The 13,699-nt window shown below is 42.4% G+C and overlaps 1 protein-coding gene across 1 annotated transcript in view; it reads right to left on the bottom strand.

Moving 5' to 3' along the window:
* Positions 1–13,699, bottom strand: part of CUBN (cubilin) — a 274,401-nt gene that overhangs the window by 141,943 nt on the left and 118,759 nt on the right. The window contains 3 exon segments of the mRNA XM_039245893.1: positions 117–286; positions 1,717–1,891; positions 7,130–7,311. Coding sequence (XP_039101824.1) covers positions 117–286; positions 1,717–1,891; positions 7,130–7,311 — 527 coding nt within the window.

Here is a 13,699-nt window from a genome sequence, read left to right as displayed (position 1 = left end):
TCCTATGATTTGACATTGAAAACATCCATAACTAATGCATTTACTAAATATGCTCCTATGGCAATGTTTTGGCCCAGGCTTGACGAGAGACAATGCTTGAAATTTGTGTCACCTACCATAATACAAGAGTCCTGAGGTTCAAGGTCAAAGTCAGTGAAGTTCAAGAGAACACGGTGATTTCTTTCCACTCGAATGACCCAGGAGCAGTCAGTGTTACTCCTGTAAGGACTGGGGTAATTTGGAGAATGAATGTCTCCATTGGGAGCCTGGAAAATCCCACCACAACCTGTAAGTAGGAAAGCCAGGTCAAAAATGAGAGGAATCCCTGATGGATAAAGTTTGCCCAATTATCTGGTAGCACAGATGATATGATGCTTTCTTTGACCACCAGTTTGATGTAGTTGATGATATAAACAGGGTGCAGAACTGAATATCCACCCTTAATTCATTCATCCCAATAGAATGAAGAAGGATGACAAGAAAATACTCCAAGCAACTCCAATACTGATGCCAAAAGTAATTTTTAAAATACTCAAACATAAGCACAAACAAAATCGTGCTCTCATAAAGCCATAAAATGCTTCTTCTTTGTTCTCTAAAAATATAATATACTGTAAGAATAACACATCTCCTAAGAATTTTGAGAATTTAGTAGTGCATATTTTTAATAATTTAATATCTGCCTCTTAACATGTAATATTCTGGACCTGGTACAGTTATTCAATCTTTTTATTCTTATGATATTATCAAATGAATACCTATCAACATCTATCTCTATGATTTATCATTTCTTGGGTTTATGATAATATAAACCTATAATGGAAAAATGTAAATATTTTCTAACAAGTCACAATAATTGGGTAATCTAAATACTACGTGTATATAATCATATGTAGAATCCTCATTAAATTCATGCATCATTAACTTTAGGAAAGGTCTAATATAACTTACTGTATCACCTTAGGGTTCCAAAAGTGGGGCCATAAGGTAGCCTGGGGTCACATCTCTGCTTTGGCGGTTTCTAGCTATGGAACCTTGGACAAGTCACTAACTTGGCTAAATTTCAATTTCCTCATTAGTAAGTAAACTTTGTCGTGAGGATGAAATGAGGTTGTTCTCATAGAACAGTTAGACTAGATGCCTGGCTCAGAGTAATCACCCAATAAACATGCCTATTCTTAGTAGTTGTATCAGTTAACATCTGCTTAAATATTTGGTGCATTATTTTTTTATTTAAAAGAATCTGGAACAGGTAAATATTTTTAGAGTGCCTAAGATCCTGTGAAGAAAGTCACTACGTAACACTTGGTAATTCTCTGCGACTCACAAACTGAATATTTACAGTCTGGGCAGCTGCCAGGCATCCAAAGATCTATACTATGGCATGGAGTAATTTACCACTTTGCTGATGCCCAAATTTGAGGCCGGTGAATGGGCCTGAGTCCCTTGGAGGGTAAGTTAGTCTAGCCGATTGCCCCACTTCTGCTTTCACTATGGACTCGCATACATGCATGGACTAGTCTTCACATATGAGGTGACTCTGGAAGTTAAATTCTATCACGTTTTTTAGGCAAGAGTAAATGCCAAGGCAGTGTTTGCCATTTGAGGAGTCACGAAGTTGTCACCGTGTTGGGCTTCACTCCTCCCTCCAGTCATCTCATAAAATGGATAAGGATTGCACTTCGGTATTCTGAGATACCTCCTTGGTTTACTCACCTCCAGGGACTGCCCGCCACGAGGCATTGAAGCCTCTCCCGTTTACAGAGCTGTCGGTCTTAAAGCGGATGGCTAGTTCATTTCCAGTGCTGGAGACCTGCATGGGACTCACAGATGTCCTTTGGGCACACAGCTGGGCTATTCTGGGAGAGTGGAAATCAGGGCCTCCATAGATCTAAGATGGGATTTAGAAAAAAGGACTGAAATTAAAAGATAAATTTAATCAAAAATAACCCTTCCCCTGGCTCCGTTTACCACCAGCTCTTGGATTCTGTTATCGTTAGAGACTGAAATCTCAGTCTCCCTGGGTGGGGATGAAATTTAAACTTGAACTGGATCTTCAAAGGCACTCCCTCAGCCCTAGGAACACACAAGTTCAACTACCCACAAAGTGCTTGCTTATTTTCTCAGTCAGAATCGCCGAGCTGAACTGAACAGATACTTCCAGAACCTTCCCTATCTCCTCTCTTCCTCTTTCCACATCTTCACAGGATTCCCTGCTTTCTTTGGCAGAGCCATTGCAGATAAAACAGTACGAAGTCGGGCTGTCTAACTCTTCTGGGCACATACGAAAAGTCTGAGCATAAAGCCGTGTTGTTTGTGAAAGTCAATACTCTGAAGCCTGGATCTCCCAGTTGCACTTTTAGGATCTTCCCCTTTACAATCTGAATACTTTATAAGACAAGGCATTTAATGTAGTATTTTGCTTCTTCAGAAAGAGTGAACATACAACCTCTATCAGCATGTTCTGTGCTTTCCTCAAGAAGGGACTGCCCCAGATTCTCTCTGAACCCACTCCCAGAATCCCACTGGCGGGAACATGACCAGGAGCAGCCAACTGCCGCCGTGGACTTGCCCTGGGGTCTGCCCAGTGTCTGGACGGCTCCCTCTAGACCCATCTCAGGTGTCCTCACATCTCCTAGGCTCCTCCAGTTCACACCCATCCATCTGACTGGGATCCAGTGCCTCAGTGGCACATTCCTCCCGGCAAGTGCCCCGGGGATCTCACAGCCACATCTGCAGGCAGGTCGCACCCAGCCCAGGCCCGGTCTCCGACTCCTCACCCATGGGGTTCTCAGCCTCGCACGGTGGGGACAGGGGACAGGAAGATAAGAATCAAACAGTACTGAACCGCCACCACCAGGCCCTGCCAAACTCGAATTTGTAGAAGAAACGCTATTTAAAATTTTTTTTAATGTTTTATTTATTTCTGAGAGAGAGAGAGAGAGAGAGAGAGAGACAGTGTGAGCAGGGGAGGGTCAGAAAGAGAGAGAGGGAGACACAGAATCTGAAGCAGGCTCCAGGCTCTGAGCTGTCAGCACAGAGCCTGACGCAGGGCTCGAACCCACGAACCGTGAGATCATGACCTGAGCCGAAGTCGGACACTTAACCGACTGAGCCACCCAGGGGTCCCAGAAACACTATTTTTGACAACAGTTTTCAGGCATAATGGTATCTGGGTGCTTCCCTCTGCCCCACATGTATATGCCACATAATTCTGCGCTCTAGGTCAAAACTCTACCGGGGGGGAAAGCGTGCTGAGTGAATCTGTGCCCAGTGCCCTCACGCCTCTGAAATCCGCACAGCCCTCCCACCTAGATGTGCTCTCCCTGATTCCTCAGGCCCCCAGATCCTCGCCCACCCCCAGGGCAGCTGTTGACTGATAGGGGGAATCACTCAAGTGTTCTTGAAGAACAGAGAGCGAGAACAAGAAGCCTACTTTTGGTGAGGAGTGTGTGATTTGAATCTATAATGATTTCTTTGTCTGATTAATTCCCCCCAGCCATGGGGGAAAGGCCAAGATGAATGAAGCTGCTGTTCCAGAGAGGCCTGAGCACAAGGGCTTTAATGGCAAAGGAATGAAGCAGGCGGATGGCTTCGAGCTTATTTTCATAGGAGGAGCTATGTTTGTGCGGCCCCCTAAGTCCCATCAAAAGCAGGGCTTCAGGACGAGCCCTGTGTGGCCCTTTACTCGGACACGTATGCAAATGGAAGAAACAGATTGCTTCTGGTTTCCAGTGTCCTTTGGCTTTTGCAGGATCTGCCTTCCTCCCCACACCCCCACCCCGCGCCCAGAGCACAGGGCTCAGAGCATGAAATGGACAGCATGTGCCCCTCGTCGTCCATGCCAAGTAAACAGCACATATTTGGAGCGAACACAGAGCAGAAGGCTTTAGTTCTGACAAAGAAAACTTGCACGTCGGCAAAATATTCTTTGTTTTCCCTGCCCAGGGTCCCCTTAAGATCACACACATAACGGGATGAGTCGGCTGGGTCTCGAAGCCTCCCAAAGAATCAACAGTGCTGCTTTTGACCTTCTTTGTTTCCCCTCTTACGGGGCTGGGCTCACGACGGACCGTGGCAGAGGGACCAAGGGAATAAACTGACCACACCAAGTAATTGTCTTGATTTATTGCACCAAGGAATGGACTTCCTTTTCTGCTTTATGCAGATTCAGGCTTCTTTCTCAGAGACTGAAGTAAAATCAGCCAGTGTGTTTCCATGACCCAAACAATAGAACAGTACTTTTGGCTTCCACAAATAAAACCAAGAGTTAACGCATGACTCTTCACAAGAGGAAAAAGATGGAAAGAATTTCAGGGTGTGGTTCATTCGGCTACAGCATATGACTAACCTTTGGGGGGGGAATATGGGTCTGATGATCAGAGATTAAAAAATGTGTTTTTAGCAAATGCTCAGGATATAGAGCATTTCAAAGCCTATGGTTTTAATCTGTTTTGAACATTTCTTTCTGCTCTGTTAGCTCCATTTATTGTTACAATCAAGTCAGCATTCCAGGGTTATGAGTAACCGAACGGCTGTTGCTTAATGCAACTGGCCACTTTCTGCACACAGCTTTTTGAGGGAAAAAATACAGGCTCTTTAGTAAAATCTGGAGAAGCCCAGGTATGCCCGGTACCTGGTCACAGAAAGGTCCTACTTGGCTGTGCTCAGAATGGGAAAGGATAACATGCAGGCTGAGAATAGGTAGGTCAAGAAAGTCAGCAGTATCTCAAGGTCATATACCTACCAGGGGTGACATTTTGAAACCTACTCCTAGCCCGTTATCAGTAGCTACGGTATGAGAGATGGAAAACATCATTTTATCATCATTAGTGCAAATTTATTCCAGCACTTTCCCCCCAACACCAGCATGTGCAGGGATCTCCGATAAGGGTTTTGAACAAAAGGTAAGGGAGTTACTCCTTTCAGCCTTGTGTAAGCTTTCCCAAAATATTTCAGGGGCTCAAGATATTCCCCCAAAGCCTGATTTTGATGGAATATGGGAGACCACCTTGTCCTAATATAAATATGCCTCAGGGTGACGGTAACCTCTTCTCATGCCATCTAGCGGTGCCACACAGGACCCTGCCTAAATGCAGCTGCGCGGAGACCGTGCTCTGTCCCCCTGTCCCCCTGCTGCTGTGCAGGGAGCAGCCTCAGCCTGCTTTCTCACATAATGGGCGGGACAAAACGCAAAGTACAATGGACCCATTTACATTTTGCCAAGTGGGCAATGATCACGTGCACTTCGGGACATGAAAATGAAGGGTTTGGAACATTGCACGTTACTGTGGAAAAGTCTGCTGCCAGCGCTTTGTACGTGTTAAGGGGTTTTATGCCATCAAAAAATTCCTTGCTGGCAAGAAGGACCCTCAGAACCTTTCACATGTGAGTGTTGTTCGTAATCATACTGGGAGTGTGAATTTCGAAAGCCACCTTGTTTCCCTAAAACCCGTTCCTCTTCTGCGATGGACTCGTGACTTGGCCACACCCAGTACTTCCATGAAGACCAGGGCAGAGGTTTTCACCTAAGGACTTATCAGCTCTGTCTCTGATTTCCCTTTCTGCTAAATGCAATTCTGTGATTCCGGGTCCACTCAGTGAGGGCACAGTGTGGGAACCCCATTTCTTTTCAAGAAAAGGACTTGTTTTGCAAGTGAAGTTTTTAAATGTTTTTTTTTTTTTATTTATTTCTAGGAGAGAGAGAGAGACAGCGTGAGCAGGGGAGGGTCAGAGAGAGAGAGGGAGTCACAGACTCCGAAACAGGCTCCAGGCTCTGAGCTGGCAGTCAGCACAGAGCCCGACGCGGGGCTCGAACCCAGAACCGCGAGATCATGACCTAAGCGAAAGTCGGACGCTTAACCGACTAAGCCACCCAGGCGCCCCATTGTGAAGTTTTTAAGTGTTAAAGTTCCCTATGTCGTCCATGCTGCTTGGTTCAATATCTTGCACACTGCCTACCTCTGTATTTTTTCGTACTGGCTTATTCCTAGCGCCGAGCAGTGGATAAATTCATTTCTTAGCTCTTCTACCCAGTATCCTCTGGATCATGGAAAAACCCATCAATATTTCTGAGCCTCTGTTTGGACAATGATAAAATGGGGACAAAATTCCCTTCTTACCTCGCAGGATTATTTTAACATCCAAATGGGAAAATGGACATCAAGTCCCTTTGCAAGCCACCACCAATGCACATTATTATGGTGTGTCAGGTATTAGTATGTTTTCATTCCTTCTACGAACACACATCAAGTCTATCTGCCAGGTACTCTGCGGCAGGTATAGCGGGAAAGCAAAACCAAAACAAACAAGCAAACAGATACCCAGGCTTTCCTGAAGTTTAAGTTCTACTAGATACAGAAGCCTTGGCACAAAGTGCTCTAGCAATCTCCAGGGCTGAAGTGACAGGAGCTTAGCCTGTAGGAAGCCATTAAATTTTGCAAATACTTCCGGTTCCCAATGACCAGAGCCCTGCAATAAATGGCTGATTATAACGGATTCTCAAAGGTCATCTCAACTATCTGAGATAAACCCTGTACAGCAGTGTTGCGTTTTGTGCCTTGCACCGCGTTGGCCCCTCAGATTGGAGCTGTCATCTCATCCCCAAGAGCGCCCCTTCTCTACACTCTGCCTCCTCACTGCCTTTCCCGAGGGAGCTTTCTCAGACTGAAGTGTGGGGCATCCATGACCCCCAGGGCAATCCATCAATGGGGACCAGTGCCTCAGACTCCCACCCTTAGGGGGATGGTTCTGATGAGCAGTCCTCATAGCCCCTCAGAGGGTCCCGGTGGGATTAAGCTCAAGTGGCCCACAGAGGCTCCCATCACTGGCTCGGCCTCCCTCGGCCTCCCTCCCACTGTCCCCCTTCCTCCTGCTTCCTGAGAGCACCTCCTAGCCTAACTGCCTTCTGCCAAGTCCTTCAAGAGGCACCGATTTCAGGGAGACCCAAACTGAGATATTAATCCCATTTGCCCATAAACATCACTCGCAAAGAACTGATACTCTACTCATCAAAATGTCTAAAATTAGAACACCACTGGCCCCTGCAAATAATTTAGGGAGGCTTGCACAGTGATCTCTCATTCTACCCCAAATTTTGAATGCGCTGGAGAGCAATCTAAATTCCTACCTCCAGGACGTCAAAGTTGCACCTTGCATGATACTCCACATCAAAGTCGTGGATGGTGAGCTGAATGCTACTCCCAGGGGCTGTCTTAATGTACCAGATGCACTCCTTGTTGGGGGGGTACGTGTTAGGGTACCTGGGGCTGCTGAAGGTGCCCGTGGTCCCAGACAACTCCGCGCCACAGCCTGTTAAACAGCAAGTCTCGGTCAGTTCAAAGTGGGCACTGGCCACCAGGAAAAATTCAAAAATCCAACTGTCCAAAAGATAACTGAAAATGCAAAATGCCTAATTTAGGGGAAAGCTCATAAAGTTACAACAAAGTTACAATTAAGTTATAAGTAAGCAGTTAGAAAACAATGAGAAAAAAATCATGGCTCCAACTTACTAAATTTCTTCTTAAAAAATACGTTGATGATAACATTTGGTACAACAATTCTCAGTCCTTACTCTCACCACATCAAACCTTTGATAGGATTTTTTAGATGGCATTCTAATTTTTAGATTTTCTTCATTATATTTAGGAGAGAATTTCACAGTAGGAAGTACAATGAACTATGTGAGCAGTCTTAGCAGATACCTTGTCTCTTGATCTTCATTTTCCTTGTACGCAATACATTATTTCAAAGTCCTTATCAGACCTAAGATCTAGAATACTCAGAGCCGAAAATCATTACCTTTGTATGGGAGACTATAGGAAGTAAAAAAAAAAAGAAGTGATATGTCCATAGCAGCTTTATTCGTAATTGCCAGAACTTGGAAACAACCAAGATGTCCCTTCAGTAGGTACGAGGATAAATAAATTGTGGCACATCCAGACAATGGAATATTACTTGACACTGACAATAAATGAGCTACTAAGCCAGAAAAATATATGGAAGAAATTAATAAATGGAAGAAATCAGTCTGAAAAACCTCCATACTATATAATTCCAAGTATACGACATTCTAGAAAAAGCAAAATTATGGAGACAGTAAAAAAGATAAGTAGTTGCCAGGGGCTAGAGCAGAGGAGAAATAAATAGGCTGAGCATAGATTTTTAGGGCAGAAAAGCTACTCTATATGATACTATAATGGTGGATATATGTCATTACACATTTGTCAGTCAAGAAGGTACAATGGCAATAGTGAACCCTAACATAAACTGTGGACTTTGGATGATAATGCAGTGTCATTGTAGGTTTACTAATTGCAGCAAATGTCCCACTCTGGTCCGGGGGTGGGGTGGGGTGTAGATGTAGAGGCAGTGGATGTGTGGGGTCAGGGGTAAATGGGAACTCTACCTTCTACTCAATTTTGCTGTGCACTTAAAACTCTTCTGAAAAATAAAATATATTACAAACAAAAACAGTCAATGATACAGGTCCTGACCTAGAAAATTTATATCTAAAAACCAACTAAATAGGGGTGCCTAGGTGTCTCAGTCCGTTAGGGGTCAGATTCTGGCTCAGGTCAGGATCTCATGGTTCATGAGTTCAAGCCCTGTGTCAGGTTTTGTGCTGACAGCTCAGAGCCTGGAGCCTGCTTCAGATTCTGTGTCTCCCCCTCTCTCTCCGTCTATTCTCTCATTCACACTTTGTCTTTCTCTCTCTCAAAAGTAAATAAACATTGAAAATATTTTTTAATTGAAAACCAACTAAACAAATAGAAACTGGGTATATAAAACCCAAGCACGGAGAACCCAAACATGAAGGTTATGTTTTATGAATATTTACATATTAATGGCTTAGAAGGTAATTAAGGCAAATCATTACAACAAACAACCAAATACTGCAACATGCAGTTTATAGTAAGAGAAACTGCCACTATGTGCTTAGATGTGCTGTACCATGTTAAGCAGCTATTATTATGTGCATTTCTCAAGAGAGCAAATCAATGGAAATAGAGGTCAAGTGGCTTGCCCAAGGTGACCGGGCTTATAAGTGGTTGGAGCAGCCCAGGCAATCTGATAGCGGCCCAAGGACTTAATTACTGAATTCTCCAGATTCATGTGGTTTGTAGGAATTCAGGCAGAGATTTGAGAATGGAGAGGTAGAGAAAACTTTGCAAAAGACGTAAATTTTGAGGAAGGCTCAAATTTTCATGACAAAATTAGAAAAAGAATAAAAATAAAATTAGGAGGAAAAGATAGATCACCTTTTTTTTTTCCCAATAGCAATTTTTGGTGATTAAATAACATTGCTTGCTCCATCAACATATGTAAGTCACTTGTTTTTAAATTTTTTTCAGCATATTCCTTATTGGTTGGCAAATTCTTCCAAGTACATCCTCTTAGTGTGCATCAAGGCTTTTTGGGTTTAAAAAAGTGATAGCATTGGGTATTGGGCTGCCTGGGTGACTCAGTTGGTTAAGCGTCCAACTCTTGATTTTGGCTCAGGTCATGATCTCACGGTTTGTTAAATCGAGCCCGACTGAGCCTGCTTGAGATTTTCTCTCCTTCTATCTCTGTCCCTTCCCCTCTTGTGCTCTCTCTCGCTCTCTCTCTCTCACTCAAAATAAATAAACTTTAAAAAAATGATAGCACCTCCTCACTCCAAGATGAACACATGTGCATTGTCACATGCATGCAATTAACTTGCTGTGACTTAAAACAAGCCCCTAAAGATGAGGTCATGTCTACTGTCCACTCTATGCAGCTGTGCCCTGTACAGTGAATTAGAAAAAGGATTTACAAAGATTCAGAAGAAATATTCTCCATACAGAATCTCCACTTAGCTGAAAAGAGCTGAGGAGAATTCTAAGAAGAATCTCAATTCAGTAAAGAAATCTGACTCCAGCCCAAAATGCCACCACCTTCTTGAGTTGCCCGTTTCCTCCTTCCATGTGAAAACCTGTGTTTTCAGACTTCAAGTTTGTTACACAGGGTGTTATCTTTCCTGTGGCCTGTAAGTCCCTACCTTTATTTCTCATTAAAGGTGCATGAAAAACAACGGTTTAAAGTTAGACGCACTGACATGGTTTACAGATTGTGGTGAATGTTAAAAAAACATGAATGCCATGAAAGATTAGAAAATATTTTTCCTACTAGAACAACACACGGCAAACATTCCTGAAGCCAAAATCAGCATAGTTTACTCAGCACGACCGCAGAACTGAGGGGGTGGGGGGGTGGGGGGGGACGCTGGTCACAGTATATGCCATCAAATGATGCCCGCTGGGGTCTTGCGACACGGTGACCCATAACAATTATCTGAGGATGCGGCACCTTCTACTAAAATATATCACAGGGAAGCAAAAGCGTTGTGGACTCACCCTCTTTCTTTCCAACCTACATTTTCAGCTCCTGTGAATCTTGAGACCAGCTTATCAGATAAAAAAGAAAAAAAATCTGATGAAAAAAAATATTTGGAGGCAATACCTTGGTGGTCACATCGCATGAAAGAGAACAAGGAAATGGAAGCTTGGGTATCTCATCCCATCTCTCATTTTTATTTCACTTCAGTTCACCAGACATTCAATTCAATTTTTTTTTATCATAGTTGATTCATCAAAAAATCTGCCTGACATTTTCCATTGTCTTTTCCAATGGTTTTAAGTTACCTTGTAAATGCTTTTGTGAATACCAGGATATGAATACCCTTAAACTAGTCAGTGTAAAAGCTGGAATGATAATATCAGGTTCTTGGCATGCAGTGATGCTTTGAAAAATTACAGCACTTATTTTATTTACCCACTTACAGCTCTGGAGACCCACAGTGTACTTTTCCCTGAGATTTAAAACAAACATAAACAAGCTTTATGAAATACAAAGCCAAATTGTATTTTTAAATCTGCCATGTTTTCTTCTCATCAATGGCACTTATGTGTGTGCTTCTTAAAGACAAATTCCAGTATCATTAAAAGTACCCTATTGGAGTGAAAATACTGTGTGGCAAGGAGAGAAAGAAAGTTTTGGCGCTTGAAAACTCTGAAGCTTTCTTTCTTTTTATCCTTCATGGGCTCACTACCTCCGAGGCTTAACATATCGAAAGGTAAAAACTTTGATTTAAAAGTTCACATCAAATGCAAAATAGAGTAAGTTAATTTTGTGGCATTTTGTGGTGAACCTATAAAGTACTGGAAAATAAAATTGGTTCTGATAATGACAGTAGAAATTTAACTCTATCTTTGTATTTCTATATCCTAAAAGAGATAGAAATAACTTTCCAATTCCTATTCATTCAATAAATATTTATTGAGCATATGCAATACTATAAGCAGTGATATACAGGTCATGCTTATTTAATGTTTCTGGGGAAAAAAACAAAACAAAACACAATAACTCCATTTATAGACCTAAGAGTGCTATCCCCACATGCCCTTCTGTAAATCATTAAACTCCTGCTTCTTCAGTTTGCAAAGAGTAATTTCAATAAATTTGATTTGGAAAAAAATAGTGAATTCAATTTTATCCTTTACCTATTAATTGGTGGTAAGTTACAAATAAGAATAAATAAGTGAACGGGGCGCCTGGGTGGCTCAGTCAAGTATCTGACTTCAGCTCAGGTAATGATCTCATGATTCATGAGTTCGAGCCCCATGTTGGGGGGCTCTGTGCGGACAGCTCGGAGCCTGGAGCCTACTTCTGATTCTGCATCTCCCTCCTTCTCTGCCCTCTACTACTTGTGCTTGCTCTCTCTCTCTCTCGCTGTTAAAAATATAAAAACATAAACAAACAAGAATAAATAATTGATCATGTTGTGTTGCTAAAAATATTTTAAATTTTGTTAGTTTCAGTAGTATAATGTTAGCATTATTCTCTTTTGTACTTATTTCCTGTCCACAGAAGAGAGATTTTAATCAGCATTTAGCCTGCTATGCCTCACTCTCTTGGGTCTTATCACTTTTTCCTTGATTTGGGGATTCTCTGACAAATGTGTAAACGGTGTCAGACAAAAGAAAATCTGTCAAAATATACATTTTAAAAACTGAAAAAATGAATGATGTCTGGGCTTTTTCTATGCTCTCTTTTCAGTGACAAGAGACTATATATTCACAAAAAAAATTTCTATTAGTCAAAAAATTAAATATGTAATGAATTTATTTGATACTTTCATAAATTCAAGCTATCTTTAGGCTAAAAGTGAAACATTACAACATGAATTTGGGATTGTATAATTTTGGATGAACATGGAAAATTAGAAAGTCACACCAAGAGCTGAACTTTTTAAATTATAAATGAAAGCAGGGACACCTGGGTGGCTCAGGTGGTTAAGTGTCCAACTTCAGCCCAGGTCATGTTCTCGTAGTCCGTGCGCTCGAGCCCCGCATGGGACTCTGTGCTGACAGCTCAGAGCCTGGAGCCTGCTTGGGATTCTGTGTCTCCCTCTCTCTCTGCCCCTCCCCCACTTGTACTCTGTCTCTCTATCAAGAATAAACATTAAAAAAATTCTTTTTTAAATTAAAAAACTTTTTTTAAAATGGGGAGTCTTTCCAATTTGATTTATGCATCATTTTCCACTTAATTAGTGTGGAAAAGGGAGTCAGTTCCAAAACAAGAAATGTGATTTAGAACATATACTAGCCCATCATCAAGGAAAAGAGCTATAAAAACAATCCAAAAGTCTCACTGTGTATAATTCTAAAAAAGAGAAAATGTGTGCCAAATGCTGACATGAATCAACAGCTAAGTTTAATTCTGCCTCATCAATCAAGGTCTTATTCATATTGGGTCACATGGCCATTCATTTTATTTGATGTACTATTTCTGCACCTCGTGTGATAGACAGACAAGGTGGGTTTTTGTTTTGTTTTTAACCAAGATTTTGGAATTCAAAAATATACCTGTTTGGGAAGGTGCTTTACTTCTTTAGTTGTTATCAGTGTTGCTAATGTCCAATACTAAAATCTTTCTACACAAATGAGTATCCTCATTTTACTTTCCTGTTAAATTTAAATTTGGGAGGTGGGGGACCCAGAAGAGGAAAAAGCGTTTTGTTCACTGCACTATTTCCCTCGGTGTGGGCCTTAGGACTTGACAATCTCTTGTTAAAATACACTTTCTGGGGCACCTGGGTGGCTCAGTCAGTTAAGCGTCCGACTTCGGCTCAAGTCATGATCTCACGGTTTGTGGGTTTGAGCCCCGTGTCGGGCTCTATGCTGACAGCTCAGAGCCTGGTCTGCTTCGGATTCTGTATCTTCCTCCTTCTCTGACCCTCCCCTGATCACGCTGCCTCTCACTCTCTCTCAGAAATAAATAAAACATTAAAAAAACACACTTTCTTCTGAATGAATCACAGAAGGAAATGTGTTTCTAAATCTATCCACCCATTCTGGAGACAGAAACAACAAGGCTCTGGAAGAACTCAGATGTCAACATCTCATTTAGAGCAGAAATAATGGTACAGACACAGGTGTGAATATCACCCCTAACGAAACTATGGAGAAGGCACACAGTTGTGGCTGGCTATGCGATCATCTAAACATCATGTCCTTGTCAGTCATGCCCCTGACTTTGAGTGGGGGGTGACGAGGGGTGTCACAGGAAGGGGAAGGAAAGAGAGGTGGAGACCAGACAAGGCTGGAGATGAAGAGAGTCACATCAGCCCCTGACTATCAGGAAGTAACGTGGGAGGTGATGCGTAGACTTCCATCAT

The sequence above is a fragment of the Hyaena hyaena genome, unplaced genomic scaffold, assembly GCF_003009895.1.
Source record: "Hyaena hyaena isolate Hyena2069 unplaced genomic scaffold, ASM300989v1 scaffold_277, whole genome shotgun sequence".
Taxonomy (NCBI): Eukaryota; Metazoa; Chordata; class Mammalia; order Carnivora; family Hyaenidae; genus Hyaena; species Hyaena hyaena.
The sequence above is the reverse complement of the archived record's forward strand: the minus strand, read 5'-3'. Positions and strand labels throughout refer to the sequence as shown.